Source organism: Pteropus alecto, unplaced genomic scaffold, assembly GCF_000325575.1.
Source record: "Pteropus alecto unplaced genomic scaffold, ASM32557v1 scaffold7, whole genome shotgun sequence".
Taxonomy (NCBI): Eukaryota; Metazoa; Chordata; class Mammalia; order Chiroptera; family Pteropodidae; genus Pteropus; species Pteropus alecto.
The window spans coordinates 2,066,131-2,083,531 of NW_006494614.1; the positions used below are offsets into that span (position 1 = coordinate 2,066,131).

General features: G+C 36.1%; 2 protein-coding genes across 10 annotated transcripts in view; both read left to right on the top strand.

Moving 5' to 3' along the window:
• The window catches only part of USP45 (ubiquitin specific peptidase 45), a 62,059-nt gene extending 50,860 nt beyond the window's left edge, over positions 1 to 11,199 (top strand). For 6 of the 7 annotated variants that reach the window (XM_006926275.3, XM_025042634.1, XM_025042637.1 and 3 more), the window contains 3 exons: positions 552 to 638; positions 6,714 to 6,867; positions 7,492 to 11,199. In XM_006926275.3, coding sequence (XP_006926337.1) covers positions 552 to 638; positions 6,714 to 6,867; positions 7,492 to 7,622 — 372 coding nt within the window. In that variant the 3' untranslated portion in view covers positions 7,623 to 11,199. Of the gene's footprint in view, positions 1 to 551; positions 639 to 6,713; positions 6,868 to 7,491 lie in introns of those variants that run through there. The other variant, XM_006926276.3, reaches the window with a different exon arrangement.
• A 5,537-nt stretch (positions 11,200 to 16,736) lies between these two features.
• The window catches only part of PNISR (PNN interacting serine and arginine rich protein), a 26,464-nt gene continuing 25,799 nt past the window's right edge, over positions 16,737 to 17,401 (top strand). For all 3 annotated transcript variants that reach the window (XM_006926277.3, XM_015600393.2, XM_025042931.1), the window contains exon 1: positions 16,737 to 16,892. The gene's annotated coding sequence lies outside the window, so the exon portion shown is untranslated. The remainder of the gene's footprint in view (positions 16,893 to 17,401) is intronic.

A 17,401-nucleotide genomic window follows, 5' to 3' on the forward strand; every position in this document is an offset into this window, starting at 1 on the left:
ATTCAGGCTATTTCCTTTTAATGAATGAATATCACTTACTTTTAGAACTGAAATGGATCTAATCTAATCCATTTATACCTTGATCTAGATGAAGTTGCCTAGAGTCAGTTTAACTGTTAACCAGTCATTGAGACAGGTTAATGCCTTGATCTAGATGAAGTTGCCTAGAGTCAATGTAACTGTTAACCAGTCACTAAGTCAGGCCTAGGATATGCTCCTGACACTAGTTGAATACCTTTCATGGTAGCATATGTATCAGGAACTGAGCTTTTATCACATTGAATTTATTTTTTCTCTAAGTGTTGAAAAGCCACAGTGAAAGTAATTATCCCCATATTGTTTGTGGTAAAAATGCACATATAAACGAATGATCTTTGCAGTAAAAGTTTATGAAACCTAATGAAAAACTTAGTCTTATATCAATTTTCAACTATTCATTAGTCATGTTTTTTATATCTATGAAAAAAACTAACTTCTAGGATTCTTTTAATTTTAATTAACAAACATGATTTAGATTGTTTGCATTACAAAATTATTTTTGTCTTTTTAAGGCTGGATTGAGTCTTCGCAAAGTAAACAGACATGTAGATTTTCCACTTATGCTTGATTTAGCACCATTCTGTTCTGCTACTTGTAAGGTACAGTATATTAAGTAATTTAATTGATTTGTAAATTGTATGCTTAAAAGTAACCTATGAATGTTTATTATGCCATGCTTTTCTTGTCTGTCTGTCTGTCTGTCTCTCTCTCTCTTTCTTTCTAAATTAAGCTTCTCTGAAAGGGAATTTTATAGGTAGTGAAGCTAAATCAGTAACATGTGGAACACGTAACACAATATGACTTTTGTCCTTTGAGAATAGATTTAGGGAAAGCTGAAAAGATGTGCAAAGCATGAGACCTGGTGGTCATGAAGATTAGAGCTGCTTGTCTGCGCTGCTGGAAGCAGATAGTTGCTGAGAGAAGTAAACAGATTTTGTGCCCTCTCCTGTTCCTTGTGAATGATATGCTTAAATGGCAGTAGTTTTAGCATTTGTTTTTTTCTTTTATAAATCAATATATACTAGTGCATTCTTATTCCATTTCATGTACACTACTGAGGACAGCATACTGGTTGGGTGAGTATGATACTTTAAAATTGCTAACACTTTAAAAATTAGATACAGACAGTACACTGGCTTATAATTGCTTGTACTTATATGTAACAACTGTACAAGTAAGTGAAACTGATGACTTTGTTTTCCTTGAGGGAACCAAACCATTTTTTAGAATAATGAATGAATTCACTAGCATCCCCAAACGGTGATCAATTAATTTAGCATTATAAATTCATAGATTTAGACACATTGGATATGTTTCAGTTTAGTACACTTTTCTTTTTATTCGTGTTCTAATATATTAGTCTAATGGGTCTATAGTTGACTTCTGAAAGCCACTTCAAGTTGGCTCCTGGGTTCTTTTGACATGACCCTAGTGGTTCCTATCCAAATGATTATACTGCCAACTGGATATATCCTTCACTTGCTTAATTTTTAAATTTAAAATTTTTAGAAATTATTTTTTTAATTTAAATTTTTACAATTTTGTTTAATAACTGCATAAACTTTTTAGGAGCTTTAAACAATATCCACTCATTTAAAAAACAATTTTTTAAATTACAGTTGACATGTTAGTTTCGGGTGTACAACAAAGTGATTAGACATTTATAACTTACGAAGCAATCACCCCCATAGATCTAGTACCCATCTGATACCATATGTAGTTATTACAGTATTATGGACTATATTTCCAATGCTGTATTTTACTTCCCATGATTGTTATTATAACTAGCAATTTGCACATCTTAATCCCTTCTACTTTTTTATCCATTCACCCAACCCCCCTTCCATCTGGCAACCATCAGTTTGTTCTATTTATGAGTTTGTTTCTGTTTTGTTTGTTCATTTATTTTTTTTTATTAAGTTCCACACATAAGTGAAATCATATGGTATTTGTCCTCTGTTTGACTTACCTTACTTAGTGTAATACACTTTAGAATCCAGCAAATGGCAAGATTTCACTCCTTTTTATGGCTGAGTAATATTCCATTGTATATATGTACCACATCTTCTTTATCCATTTGTCTATTCATGGACACTTAGGTTGCTTCCATATCCTGGCTATTGTAAATAATGCTGCAATGAACATAGAGTTGCACATGTCTTTTCAAATTAGTGTTTTAGGTTTCTTCAGATACGCAAAAGTGGAATTTCTGAGTCCTTCTTTTCTCTTATTGTAGCCTTTTTTTAAAGGCCTATTTTGTCTGATATAATTATTATTACCCTAGCTTCTTATTTTTCATTTGCATGAAATATCTTTTCCATCCCTTTATTTTCAAGTGTGTGTATGTGTCTTTTAATTTCAAGTAGGTCTCTGGTAGGTGGCATATGTATGGTTTTTGTTTACTTATCCATTCAACCACCTTATGTATTTTTTTTCTAATCCATATTTTATTTAATGCTAGAATACTCAACATAAAACATGTTTTTTACATCTGCCTATACATATTTTTAAATTTTTATATTTTTTATGTTTTTCAATTATAATTGACATAAAATATATTAGTTTCAAGTGTACAACACAGTGATGACATTTATATAAAATGATCACCCCGATTAATCCAGTACCCTTCTGACACCATACATAGTTATTACAATATTAATTACCATATTCTCTGTGCTATACTCTATAACGTCATGACTATTTTGTAACTACCAATTTTTACCTCTTAATCCCCCTTCACTAATTCTTCCACCCCCCAATCTGACAACCATCAGAATGTTCTATCTATGAGCTTGTTTCTGTTGTTTGTTTATCCTGCTCTCTAGATTCCACATATGACATTTGTCTTTCTCTGTCTGACTTACTCCACTCAGCACAATACCCTCTAGATCGATCCATGTTGTTGCAGATGGCAAGATTTCATTCTTTTTTATGGCTGAGTAATATTCCATTATATATCTGTACCACTTCTTCCATTCATCCATTGATGGACACCCAGGATGCCTCCATATCTTGGCTACTGTACATAATGCTGTAGTGAATATATGGATTCACATGTCCCTTCAAAGCAGTGTTTTGGGTTTCTTCAGATAATACCCAGAAGTGAGATAACTGGGTAACTGGGTCCTTCTTTGTCTTTTGTTACAAAGTCTATCTTATTCTTTGTCTCTTTGTTTTAAAATCTGTTTTGTCTGGTATCAGTATTGCTACCCCAGAGTTTTTTTGTTTCCATTTTCATGAAACATCTTTTTTCATCCCTTTACTTTCAGTCTTTATGTGTCTTTCGATCTGAAATGAGTCTCTCGAAGGCAGCATATGTAAGGGTCTTTTCTTACCCAGTCACCCTATCTTTTCAATGGAGCATTTAATACACTTACATTTAAAGTAATTGCTGCTAGATATGTAGTTATTGCCATTTTATTATTCACAATTTTTATTTTTTTTCCTTCTTGAAGAAGTCCCTCTAACATTTCCTGTAATACTGGCTTGGTGATGATGAACTCCTTTAGCATTTTATTGTCTGGGAAGCCCTTTATCTGTCCTTTGATTCTTAGTGATAGCTTTGCTAGGTAGAGTAATCTTGGTTGTAGGTCCTTGCTTGTCATTACTTTGAGTATTTCATGCCAGTCCCTTTTGGCTTGTAAGGCTTCTGTTGAGAAATCAACTGAAAGTCTTATGAAAGCTCCCTTGTTGGTAACTAATTGCTTTTCTCTTGCTGCTTTTAAGTTTCCCTTTGTCTTTAACCTTTGGCATTTTAATTATGACGTGTCTTGGTTTTGGCCTCTTTGGGTTCATCTTGTTTGGGACTCTCTATGCTTCCTGGGCTTGTTTGTCTATTTCCTTCACCAAGTTAGCAAAGTTTTCCACCATTTCTTGAAATAGGTTTTCAATTCTTTGCTCTTGATCTTCTCCTTCTGATATCCCTATGATGCAAATGTTGTTAGGCTTGATGTTGTCCCAGAGGTCCCATAAATTGTCCTCATTATTTTGGATTCTTTTTTCTTATTGCTGTTCTGATTGGGTGTTTTCTGCTACCTTATTTTCTAAATTGCTGATTCGATCCTCTGCTTCATCTTATCTACTGTTAATTCCTCCTAAGTTATTCTTCATTTCAGATATTGTAGTCTTCATTTCTAACTAGTTCTTTTTATGTTTTCTATCTCCATTTTTATGTTTTCCATCTCTTTGTTAAAGTTCTCACTGAGCTCCCCTAGGTTCATTGAGCATCCTTATAACCAGTGTTTTAAACTCTGCATTTAGTAGATTGCTTGTCTTCATTTTGCTTATTTCTTTTTCTGGAGCTTTGTTCTATTATTTGATTTGGGACATGTTTCTTTGTCTTCCCATTTTGGCTGCCTACTTGTGTTTGTTTCTATGTATTAGGTAGGGCTGCTATGTCTCCCAGTCTTAGTAGAGTGGCCTTATATAGTAGGCATGCTGTGGGTCTCAGTGGCACAGTCTTCCCTGGTCACTTGAGCCGGGTGCTCCAGGTATATCCCTCGTATGGGTTGTGCATGCCCTCCTGTTGTAGTTGGGCTTTGGTTGCTATTTGCTCATCAGTAGGAGCTATTGACCCTGGGGCTGGTTGGTTGCGATGACTGGCTGTGACCAGTAGAGGAGCTGTTGTGCAGGGGCTGACCCTACAGAGCAGGATTTGCTTTAGCAGGGCTCTGGTGCCTGCCCTGTTTGCCTTTTGGGTGTTTTGTCCTCCTGGGAGGGGCCTTGCCACAGGCCAAGTTCAGGTGCAGCCTGTGCCCTGCCCGAGGCCATCTGGCATGGGCCACCAAGCAATCCACAGATGGCCAACACTCATGCTGGTCTTAGAAGTCCCTTGAAAGGCCAAGCTGCAAACTGAGGCCGGCTGCTGCTAGTGCCCGGCTTGGGGCTGCTCAGCAAGAGGTACGGGGCACGTCGAGGCCAGATGCTGCTTGCTTAGGTTCTGTGAACCTTTGAGAGATTTTAGAAAAGTCTGCAGCATGAGCTAAGACAGGCCATTTTTATGGAAAATACACAGTGGTGATGTCTCAGGGAATTATCAGGGCAGGGCGACCAGTGTTAACCTGGTTGATGGAGATTCAGATATGGTGCCTGCCTTGGTCTGCAAGCCTAGCTGGGCAGGGCTCAACAAAGGAACAGTGTCCTCTGCCAGCACTTACGTCTGGGAGAAAGCTGCCCCTCCAGCCCTCGTCCTAAAGTAAGACAACTCAGTTCCTCCCCATAAGTCCCTGGCACCTTTCCAGATGCTGCCCCAGCACTGGAGCTCAGAGAGAGTGAGCCTGTGCGCCGGCCCCTTAAAAGGAAAGTCTGCAGTTCCCTCAGCCCTCCATCTCACTTAGCCATAATCTCAGCTGGTTTTCACAGCCAGAAGTTATGGGGACTTTTCCTCCTAGCACTGGGGAAAGCCCAGTGTGCGGCCAGGACCCCATGCTCTTCCGGGGGTATCACCGCCTTGGAGATATTTCTCTCGATTCTCAACTGCCCTACTCAGCAGTGGCACCAGCCCATTCTGCATCTCTGCCTCTCCTACCAGTCTCAAGGTGGCCTCTTTTGTGTGTCTCCAGTTGTAGAACTTCTGTTCAGCTAGACATCAGGCGACTCCTCATGATAGCTATTCCGCAGTTTAGTTGTAATTTTGATATGGTTGTGAGAAAAGGCAAGCACCTTGTATTTACCTACTCTGCTATCTTGACCAGACTCCCACCCTATGTCTTTTGATTAGAGCATTTAATCCATTTACGTTTAAAGTAATTATTAATAGGTATGTAGTTATTGCCATTTTATTATTCATATTTTGACTTTTTTTTCTTAAGTCCCTTTAATACTTCTTGTAATACTGTTTTGAGAGTGATGAACTTTTTCTTGTCAGGGAATAATTGCATAAAATGTATCAAATCTACAAAACGAGGTAAATTCAAACAATTGTAATTTTTCTCCATGTCTGTTCCATCTATTTCTTCCTTCCCTTTATAGATAACCATTGTTTAAAACTTATGGCTTATTTTATTGCTTTTTAAAAATCTAAACAGATAGGTATGTTTATATGCTTCTCCCCTCTTAAATAATCATAGCTTACAATATGTATCCTTTTTGATACCTTATTCTTTCCATTATATCCTGGGGATTATTTCATAGCAGTACTTAGAAATAGTCTGCACCCTATTTTTCAAGCAGCACAATACTCTATTGTATGGATGTGTCAAAGTTTATTCAACCAGTCTCCAATTATAGACATTCGGGTCTACTCTATTCCAGTTTTTTGATATTACAAATAATCATGCAATTTGTAGTCTGTTGCATGTCTTTTTACATTTTGCTTATGTATCTGTGAGATAGAATCCTAGAAATAGGATTGAAAAATCCATGAGGAATATATATGTAATTTAGCTAGATAACATGAGATCCAGCATAAGGGTTGTACCACTTTGCATTCTCACATGTACTTTTTCCCCCACAGCTTAGCCAACAGAGGATGTTATTAGGCTTTTACATTTTGCCAGTCTAATACATATGGAAAAGTATCTCAGTGTAGTTTATATGCATTTCTCTTATGTTAAATAGGACATACATTTTGACTTCATTTTCCTTACAGTATTTCACTAAATATTACTAATTTGGTTTTTTGTTTTTTTGTCCTAAATATTACTAATTCGGTTTTTTGTTTTTTTGTCCTAAAGAATGTAAATGTGGGAGAGAAAGTTCTCTATGGTCTGTATGGCATAGTGGAACACAGTGGCTCAATGAGAGGAGGTCACTACACCGCATATGTGAAAGTCAGAACACCTTCCAGGAAATTATTGGAACATATCACTGGAAAGAAAAATGTACCTGGTAAGCTATCCTGAGTTTATGTTATTCTTAAAAACAAATTAATTTATTTTTCCTTTCCTGTTAGAGGTCAGTTATTTCATGGATAACTCGAGTGGATTCATTTTGTTAATGTTGTTAGAAATATATTTAAGAGTTCTAAGATAATCTTAAAGAATCTTAAATATCATAAGTCTATACTCATCTAGGTGATATGAGTTAACACATTTTTTTCCAAGGTGTCGAGTCATCATGTATTGCAGTGAAGCAGCATTTTATTTAATAGCAAAAGTTTTTAAAGATATACTATGTCCTCAGAATAGTGAGAGTTGAAAATTTGCTGACTTTGCTTATGGATCAGCAAGCTAACTTTTTTTTCTCTTTTTACTTTTATTGAAAATGATTTTTTTCCTCCAATAATAAATATTTACAAGGCTATATAATATTGCACTAGATATTTAAAGTAAAATGATACTATCAATGCTTTGAAAGAGTTCGTTTAGGAACATGTTTAACCCAAGAAGAAACACACTTAATGCAATAAGATCTAGTATTAGGTAACTGTAGTTTGTGATGAATGTGTTATTGCTTATAATGTAGAGTAAGAACACACTTATTGTAAAATTATACTTATTTTTGTTTTATTAGGTTTGAAAGAACCTGATAGTGAATCTGCAGGCCAGTGGGTCCATGTTAGCGACACTTATGTGCAGGTGGTTCCAGAATCAAGAGCACTTAGTGCACAAGCGTACCTTCTTTTTTATGAAAGAGTATTTTAATTTTAAGGGTAATGATTACTTAGATCACTTTTATTTAAATGCTGCAGTGATAACCATAATATGAATGTGCCTTTGCAGTCTTGTCCATAGGACTAGCATGTCCCTCAAATGCTCCTGAACATTTTTACCATTTTGGTGAACCCTTTTAAAGTAAATTAAATTTACTCAATGCTCTTATGTTCTTAAAATGAATGTAAACTCATGTTCTAAAAAAAATATTTGTCCTGGATCAAAACCCAAATTTATAGTAGTAGAGGAAAACCCTTTATGATGTGGTTTATTATTACAAACATTCAGAAATGATGCTGGCTAAATCAGATCATTCCTTAAAACAGTGTTTCCCAGTGTGAGTCATATATCACCTTTCTGATCTCATATGTATGTATATATCTATATCTCCTGTGCCATTGTTTACTTATTTTTAACCTTATTTTTAGCCTTTTTTAATAGCCCTATTTTGAGCATATTCCACATGTTATGTGCTAGTTGTATTTTTTTCTAATAAGTATCAAAATAAATACATAACTGTTAAAGAAAAATTGTTCATCCATGTAGCACTCCACTTAAAATCATCTCAGGGCTATCCAGTGGTATACTGATATGTGGGAAACACTGCTATCACATATACTTACACAACAGACATAGTGACTTTGTCATATTTTGTATGATTCAGCCATATATAAAGGTATCACTGTAACTTCAGTAATAAGGGTTTACAAATGGTATATTGATTAGCTTACTGCTTTGAGATTTTGAGAACTACAAAAATATTGACATTAACATTATTTGTAATCTACTCATGGTGGAGTTAAGGATAGTTTGCAAGTGATTAGTCAAGGTCGAAATAGAATTATAGATAATTGTAACATGTAGAATTGGTAAATAGAAGTAAATCGTTAATCCATATGAGACCATAGAGTACCTATGAAATATAAATTACCAAATTAAATTTGTAAATGATAGAAAATTATATCCTTATTATACTTAATAGGGAAATATCTAGTTCTGTAGATCAGTAAATACTAATCATGGTTTTAGGGTTTTGAGATCACTTTCTCTTTAGCAAGCATCATTAATAAGTGCAAGTTTGTTTAACTTCAATGGGACATAAAGTTGGCATTTCTGATTATCTTTTTAAATAATTACATAATAGCAAAAATCATTTTTACCTGTAGAATACAAATTATTAAGCTGTCAAAACTTGGCACACTACTATTACTCTTTCTTAGGCTTAAATTTTAAATAATAATGGCTACTTCAGTATCACCGTATTGTATCAAAATACATAACTGCATGGTTCAGGCATCCTAATCATTAGTGCCAATGAATGATACTACAGGCAGATGCTGGATAAGTGTCTAGTCCCAGTTTATTCTCCTCTTGGGTAGGAAGGATGAGAATAGTGACTGGAGATAATTGTGGGGATATTTAACCAAGACTCTGACACTTTTTAACATATAAGTACATATAACAGTATCCAAGGTTACCAGTGCTGCCTTTTGCTATATGGATGAACAGAATTGTGAATAGTGTTAAAGATGGTAATACTATACAAAATGCAGAATTTTTAAATGTCATGGTACAAATTCTATTTTTAAGCTGTTGCAATTTCAATAGTAGTATTTTTCTTGATTTTTAATAGTGAAAAGGTGGAAAGTTTGCAAATTCAGATTGTCCTATAAAAGGTCGTTTAAACAGTGTTTAAATAGTGTTTGTTGTTTAATTGTAATCCATTAACACTGATGATTTCAATACCAAAACAGTGAATTTTTTTTGAAAATTATTAGTTAAATCTAAGCCATCTGGGTAGTGACAATTACCATCCCTCTCCCCCAAATGTAAATATTAAGTCCTCATTTTTCTCCTAGAAAAGATACCATTAAGAGGCATGCACTTTTCATTGAATAGTCACCTGCTTCTTGTTTCATTGTTGGATGGACAGATGAAAAAGGAGCAGGGAAAGGGAGGGAGAGAGAGAAAGAGAGAAAAGGAGAAAGAAGAGAAAGAAATCAGCATTCTTTTCTTTTGGCTTATCTCTTCCACAGTTAAGGTCAGAGATGGTGAGTGATAGATGGGTGAGGGCAAAAATCAAGGAAAGTGCCTAGTACCTGTTTTCATTAAAAGGATGCCAGGAAATACATCAGTGCTGTATTTATCAAATAGATCTTTTAAGCTTTATTTATTAAAACTGATTTTTCATTGAGTGAGCAATATAATGTAGCTTCAGAACATTACCTCAGTACTAAAGTACTGCAATAGTTTTTATGCTTAACTTCACATTTATTCATTAAGTATATATTATGGGATGCCTGCTATGGATCTGGCACTGTGCTGACACTATTTCAACATGTTTTAAAATGGAGAGGCCTATATAAGTTTTAGACATTATCCCAGAACTAACATATACATAAGATACTTTTATTTTTATTTTCATTTCATGTTAAATGAGCTTACTCTAGAATCTACTTTTTTAGGGCCTAGAGTTTATAAATGCTTTTCTGGGCCTGCTGGTAATGGAGTAAACTTTATTTTGATACCTAAGGATTTCCTAAAGATAGCTTTTGTAATAGGGAAAGTATATTAAGTTACACATGGGTCTGCATTTAAATTTTTGTTTTTATTTAGAATATTTCCAAAGCACATTTGCAGGGGTATGAAATTATGAAGCTACTGTAATAACAATAGTTTCCAGATGACCTCAGGAAACAGTACAAATAAGTAAGAATGTTTACAGATCCTCAAATAATGACCACAGTGTTTGGCCAAATGAATTTAAAAAGTAACACAGAGAAGTTTCACTAGCTTTATTTAAAACTGGTTTACAGGGTATGTCTAATCACAGTTTCCCCTAGTTTTTCCATGTTTAAAATAATAAAATTTTGATTATGTGCCAATTCTGTGAATATTTTTGACAGAACCAAGTGTATGCCTATATTTGATTGTCATCTAGTGTTTTTAAAATGGATATGAAAATCACCTTTTTGGGTGGCTAAGGATAGTGATAGTTGGTGTTGGTTCTAAGAGTAGTTAGTTGATACCTGTTTTCTTATTTTAAATGTGCCAACAGAGCTTTTTGGCTATATAATATTTAATAGTTCTTAGCTCGCATATGTGATGATTTTACTCAGTGATTTTATACAACAGCTTAAAAAAATTTCCTGAAGATTAAGCTGTGACATGTATCCCCTTCATCTAATTTTTGTAGTATAAAGCAACATCCTGCCTGCCTTTCTTAAATTCACACTCTTAATTTGTCTGCATGTTACCTGATAAGTAAGCCTAAACTAGATATGTGCAATAAAACTGAGCCTTTAAATATATCTAGTACTTTAAGACAGACTATTTTTAGATATTTAAAATGTTTGGTTCATATAGAAATCATCAATTCAAATCTGTTTAAAAGATAGATGACTATATTTTAAATTTTTAGTAACATTGGTTAATATATCATTCCTACTGTTTTATCTCTACTTTTTTTTGCAGTGTTTTTAGAAAATGGCTATGTAACTTATTGAGCATTATTTTAATGTTTCTGTATAAATATGCATAATAAATATTAAATTCTTATTTGTTTCAAGATTTGTCCTGGAGTTTTTGCTATGCACATTATTGACAGAATATGTTATCTATCAACACTGTATTTACTTAGCTGTATTCAAAATATCCTTCATATTTTAGAAATTCCTTATTTCAGAATAAAATACAATGGGCCACTTAACTCAGATTTCAGTATCTACCATGGATGAGTCTTCATCCTTTCAAATGTTTCTAAAAATATTTTGAGTTATTTAGGCAGAACAATTCATTAGGAAATATTTTGTCTACCTGTTTGTTTTTATTTAACAATTTTGGGGTCGTGTAGCTCTTTGAGATTATGGTGAAAGTTGCAGACTATCTTTCATTTGTTCAATTTAATAAGTATTTATTGAATACCTGCTATGGGACAGGCGTTGTGGATACAGCACCGAACGCAAGAGACAGAAATCACTCTAGGAAGTGAGGAAATAGACATTCTAAGAAGTGAAAAGTAAAGAAAAGATAAATGGTAAATGATATGGAGGAAAATTAAGCAACATTACGTACAGAGCCATATGGAAATTCAAGGTCCAGGGGATGCAGGATGTTCTAGGGATAAAGGTTTTATGATATGAGTCCTGATAGTCCCAAAGGGAAGCTATGAGTGTTGAGGGGAGAGGAGAGTTTTAATTTGGGGGCCCTCTTTTCACTCTTGCTAATGGCAGTATGGAAGCTGGGAAGAAAAACATGTATCTTCTCAGAAAAATATATGCACTAGATTTTTGTATCTTGACATGTATCTTCTCAGAAAAATATATGCACTAGATTTTTGTATGTAATTTAAGAGGTTTGTGAACCCCCTCAAGACCATTTTCATACATTTTAAAAGTTGTACTCAAGCAGAAATATCCAAAATGCTTGCATATCCATATGTATATAGGTAGGTCAGTTATGCTACAGTAACAAACAACTCCACATCCCTGTGGCTTAACACAACAAAAGTTTCTTTCTCACCCAAAGTCCAGTGTGAGTCTGGGCAATCTGTAAAGGCAATTGATGACTCTAATCCAGGCTGAATGTCTTGTGGCTCTATCATTTCAACACCAAGCCTCCCCACTATGATAGGGAAAGTGAGCATTAAAAGGTTTTGCACCAGCAATTAAATTTTTCATCTTGGAAATGTCATTCACCCATTGGCCAGAAGCAGTCACATGTCTCTGCCTAATTGTGAGTAGGGATGGGTAGTATAGGTAGGAAAGAATAAGTTCCCAAGGGTTCAGAAAAAAAGGAGAATGGATATGTGAGTACACTAGAAGTCTCTCACAATCCACCATCTGGTCACCAAATACTCAGCTCACTCTTATTTCTACAGTGACTCCCTTTTCAAGAGATATGGCCCCAAAATCCCATCCAGGCAGTTTTATTTTCCAAGACTAGGCTCTTTAGAAGTGCTGTCAGGTCTGGAGGTTGCTCCCACCAAAAGGATATGTTCTGTTTTGATATACTTATTGTTGTAGAACCCCTGCATAATGTGAAGTGACATGTTTCTAGCCTCCAATTTTAGTTTTCTGTATATGCCATCCAACCTCTAAGTTAATGCCACACATTTTTTGGTTCTTTGAGCAGTATCCAACTTCTGTTACCAATGATATATTTGTCAGGATAGGTTATACTTATGCTGTATTAACAAATGACTCCAGAATTTCAGCTGTTTATTCTGTGGTCATTGTAAAGTCTTTTGCTGGTTTGGGGCTCCCTCTGGCCACTGCTTCCCATGAAGCAACACAATGACGAGTCTGACAGAATTTATCAACCTGTAGCTGCGTTATCTGAAACATTATCTGAAACAAGCCTTCTTGGTTGATGTGATAGTACATCAGGGCTTGTAAGCTTAGGAGCAGAAATGACAGTCATCACTTAGGGTTAAGCGCATTGGCCAGAACTAATTCACAAAATTCTCCCTTACTTTAAAGGGGCTTAGAAGAATGTCATCTTCTGTGCGCTATATGTGTGTGGAGAATCAGATATTGGTAAACACTAATAATGTCATACAAATGAACTAAGCTAAGTGAAACAGTACAATAGTTTGAATCACAGAAGATTTTAGGTAAGAATATGCCAGTCAGTGAACATAATAGGTTTACCTTACTTTCTCTAATCTGGCTTAAATGGCCAGTACCGGTATAAAACCCATTTTCATTTATTGTTAACCCATTTCCTGTTTAGGAAAAAAATGCAGCTCACTGCTAGTGTTAATTTTAGGCTGAAGCAAATCTGGTTTTCAATGTGAAAATGAGTTATAAAAACTGCTTGGAGTTCTTTCTAAACAACTTGTCTCTAATCTTAATGTAACAAATGTATATGACAATCAGTATTCAATAATTTTTTTGTGTGTGGTAAATTTCAAAGCACAGAACAACACAAAGTAGAACATCTAGGATCTGATATTTTCAGCGATCAAGAATTACTATATTTTGTAAATGGAAATACCACTACTAAAATCAGAATGCTCTAAATTGAATGATTTCATTTGTTTCCAAAGACTATCGATATACTAGAGGAATGGGAAAATAATAATAAAAGCAAGATATTTCATGGTAAACTTTAGGGGTAAGATTAGGACTATGATCCACAAGTTATCTCGGGGTAAATGTGGCAGCCATAAGTGCTGCCGGTGAGTATTCTTGGGCAAATGGGAAATGGGTTAAAGTAATTATTACTTTATATCCTCATATTTCATTATGCCAGATACTACTTTCTAGAAGATGCTGAAGTAACAATATTACTTAAGAGTTAAGAGTTGTAACTTGTAATAATTTGCTTGTAGCATATTAGCGTCATATAATTTTTTATCCATTATATTTTTCATTGTGGTAAAAATATATATCCTAAAATTTACCAGTTTAACGATTTTAGGTGTACAATTCAGTGGCATTAAGTACACTCACAATGTTGTACAGTATCACCATTCATTTCTAGACCCCTTTTCTCATCCCAAACAGATCCTCTGTACCCATTAAATAACAACTCCCCATTCCCAGGAACTCTTCCTTCAACCCTCAGCAACTGTTATTCTATTTTCTGTCTCTATGAATTTGTCTATCCTAGGTATCTCATGTAAGTGAAATTATACAATATTTGTGCTTTTGTGTCTGTCTGTTTCACTCAGCATAATCTTTTCAAGGTTCATCCATATTGCGGCATGTATCGGGATTTCATTCCTTTCTAAATCCATAATATTCTATTGTATGTATATACCATAGTTTTAAATAATCTTTCTTAAATTTTAAGATGGATGTGAACATGGAACTTAATAACACTGTAAACGTTCAAATCTTGAGAAGCAGGAATACTTTCTAATTCTGTATCTTTTCCACATCTCATTTAACATTTTTCCATTTTACCTTGAAAATAACTTGTTTCCAAAATAATGCAAAATACTAATTTGAGCATATCCTTCCCTTGAATTTTCTATTTCGAACATTCTGCAAACGGGGTGAGTTAATAAATTTGAGTTACAAAGTCTGCTGATTGTTAGCTATAAAACAGGAGATTGCCAGGATTGGATGATGTGGCTGCTAAGCACTTTCTGATGGTGCAGAATGACCAGACTGCAGCAGGTCATGTATACAACAGCTGCTCAAACAGATAAAAAAAGAAAAACATTCTGAGAAATTGGTGTTAAAATACACATATGTGCCTGGTGTCTCCTTCAGATCATAACATTACAGAGAATGCTAGATGATAGTGAGGGAAAGGGAAATGAGATTATAAAACTCATTTCCTGGTGTGGCAAATAATGATTGCTGAGAGTGTCTCATTAAACTGGCACAAGGAACAAAATTTGGCAATAGGTTTCCAAAATGGTTGGCCTATGTTGGGGTCATTGTTCAAAACAGTAATTCAGTTATACAACAAATGCAAAAAATTCTGTGTGCTAAGCAGTAGCTGGCCAGTTGGAGAGTAGAGATGGAAGAAAAACAAAACTATCAGAAAATTGCTTCGACTTTACTAGGGAAACAAGCAAACAATTACAAGATGAATATAGGAAGTAATACCATATGAAAGTTTCACTAGGACACTCAGGTTTCACGAAGATAGAATGTTTCTCTGATTAGAATGTTTTTACAAAAATTAAACTTGAAAGTCAGGCCCTATGCAAAAAAACTTAGAAAATGAAAATCACAGGGCAAAATCAGAGATTACCACTAACATGTGGTATGTGTCCTTCCAATTTTCGTTCCATAAAATGATTTTTAAAATCACATTAGACTGTTGTATAGTTTGTTTGGGTGCACGCGTGCACTAAGTGAAAATTAGGGAAAGGGTCAAGGAATGGAATTTTCTTTTGCCTCCAACTAGTGTATCTTCATGTACTCACACAATGGTGTTGCCAGGTGTAATAAGTAAACAGTTCTCCCAAGATAAAGTTTTATTTTGAGGACCACTTGAATTTCAAGACCAGCAGATTTTTAGCTATTGAGGGCTTTTTTCTAATGTTGATACAGAAGTATCTGGGTTTCAAGTGTTTGAAGACTGAACAAACGGCATCTAGATTTTTACATCTTTAGCTTCTTTATCTATCCAGCTGTACTCTATTTCCACTGTAACTTACTATTTCTTTTGTACAGTTCCCAATGAAACAATGTAAATACTTGGCGCGCTTTCTTCAGTTAAAAGTTTCATGTTACTCTCTAGAAGGGCACTTTACAAGATTTAGTTGAGAAATAAATACTGTTATCTTTGGAACATTTTTGTTTTCTTTGTAACTTGTAGATCCTAGCCTGGAAATCGGTAATTTTCAGTTAAACAGTTTCATATTAATAAACCATGGAATCAAAGTATTCTATTCGAGGAATTGCACTGCATAAATCCTTTCGGGAGGCCATTTTGTAGTCGACAGGAGTAGCAGCAAGACGGAAACCGGACTTCCCCGCCACTTTTCCCTAAAAGTCAGGGGGTAAAGAATATGGGGACTAGCTGGGTGAGATTCGGCCGAGCAAGCGTCCCCAGAAGGGGGCGCGATGTTTTGAGGTTAACAAAGAGTGACCGCTGCGGGGTCAGCTAAGGTCTCCGCCATCGCTACCATCTATACTGGCCACTTCGCTAACGTCCGATCTCTTTGAGGCGCAGCCCTAGGCTGCGCTCTGTGAGACCGAAGCCTGGAGGAGTCCGGAAATTTGCACTGGACTGTGGCCTACCTGAAATACGGCGGCTTGCGCATCGAGCAATCCTCCAGTTGGTTGTGTTTGACCCTGGTGCCCCTCCGTAGTCTGAAAGCGCCGCAAACTCAGACCCCATTCCCGAAGCGAAAGTTTACTTAGGGGAGAACATACCTCCCCTTCAAGGAGGGTCACGTTGCTAATGGAAAGAAGTTCAGGGGACTCTGGAACCAATAATTAAACTCTCAGCTTTCTGCCCCATTAAGGATAAAAATGAGTTGGACATGGTGCTGGCTACAAGAGGTAATATACAGGAACGTTAAGACACTTCCACGGTGTTTACAGACTGGAGGTGATTTTGCCCATAACAAAAATGGCGTAGAACCATGCTAACCGGCTGCCGTCATGTGCTCAAAGACCAGGATGCGGGAACTTTATGGCTTCAGATGACAAGTGGATGTTATTGTTTTTACTTCCGGGTGAGAGTAATCGGGCGCCATCTTGTCTTGTTCGTGAAGAAGTAGAAGCATCGAAAGGGTTGGAGAGGCATTAGAGGAACGGTGGCAACAACGGTGTTCCGGAACCAGAGTGGGTAAGTGGTGGAGAACAATTACGCACGGGGACTTGCGGGGCCATTACAACCTTCTTGGTTTTTGTGGCGAAGGTAGCATAACTTAAACCCGTAGGCTGCGTACGCTGCTTGGCGCGACTGCTGGACCCTCATCCCCTAAAAGCGGCGGCGTCCGCCTTAGTGACCCAGAGCAGTCCTCTCGGTGAAAAGGAAATGTTCTCATTACAGAGCGTGCTCACGACTCTTTTACATCTAAATAGAAGAGTTTGCTCTCAGATGAGAAGGGACTGATTGTCGAGCTCCTGACCGGCCGTTAAGCACTGCGCGTGCGCAGTGGGAACCCCCGTATGGGGAGGGGAGGGGAGGGGAGGGGAGTGCAGGGGAGCGGAGGAGGCGGAGGGCCGGGACCTGGACCTTATGCGCCGTGCCCCTCTGACTACGCAGGCGCAGCGAGGGGCAAATGCGTTCTGTTAACTACGATTGGGTTCCATAGTTTGTATCTTTCTTGTGTTTTTATCCAGTAATGGGCA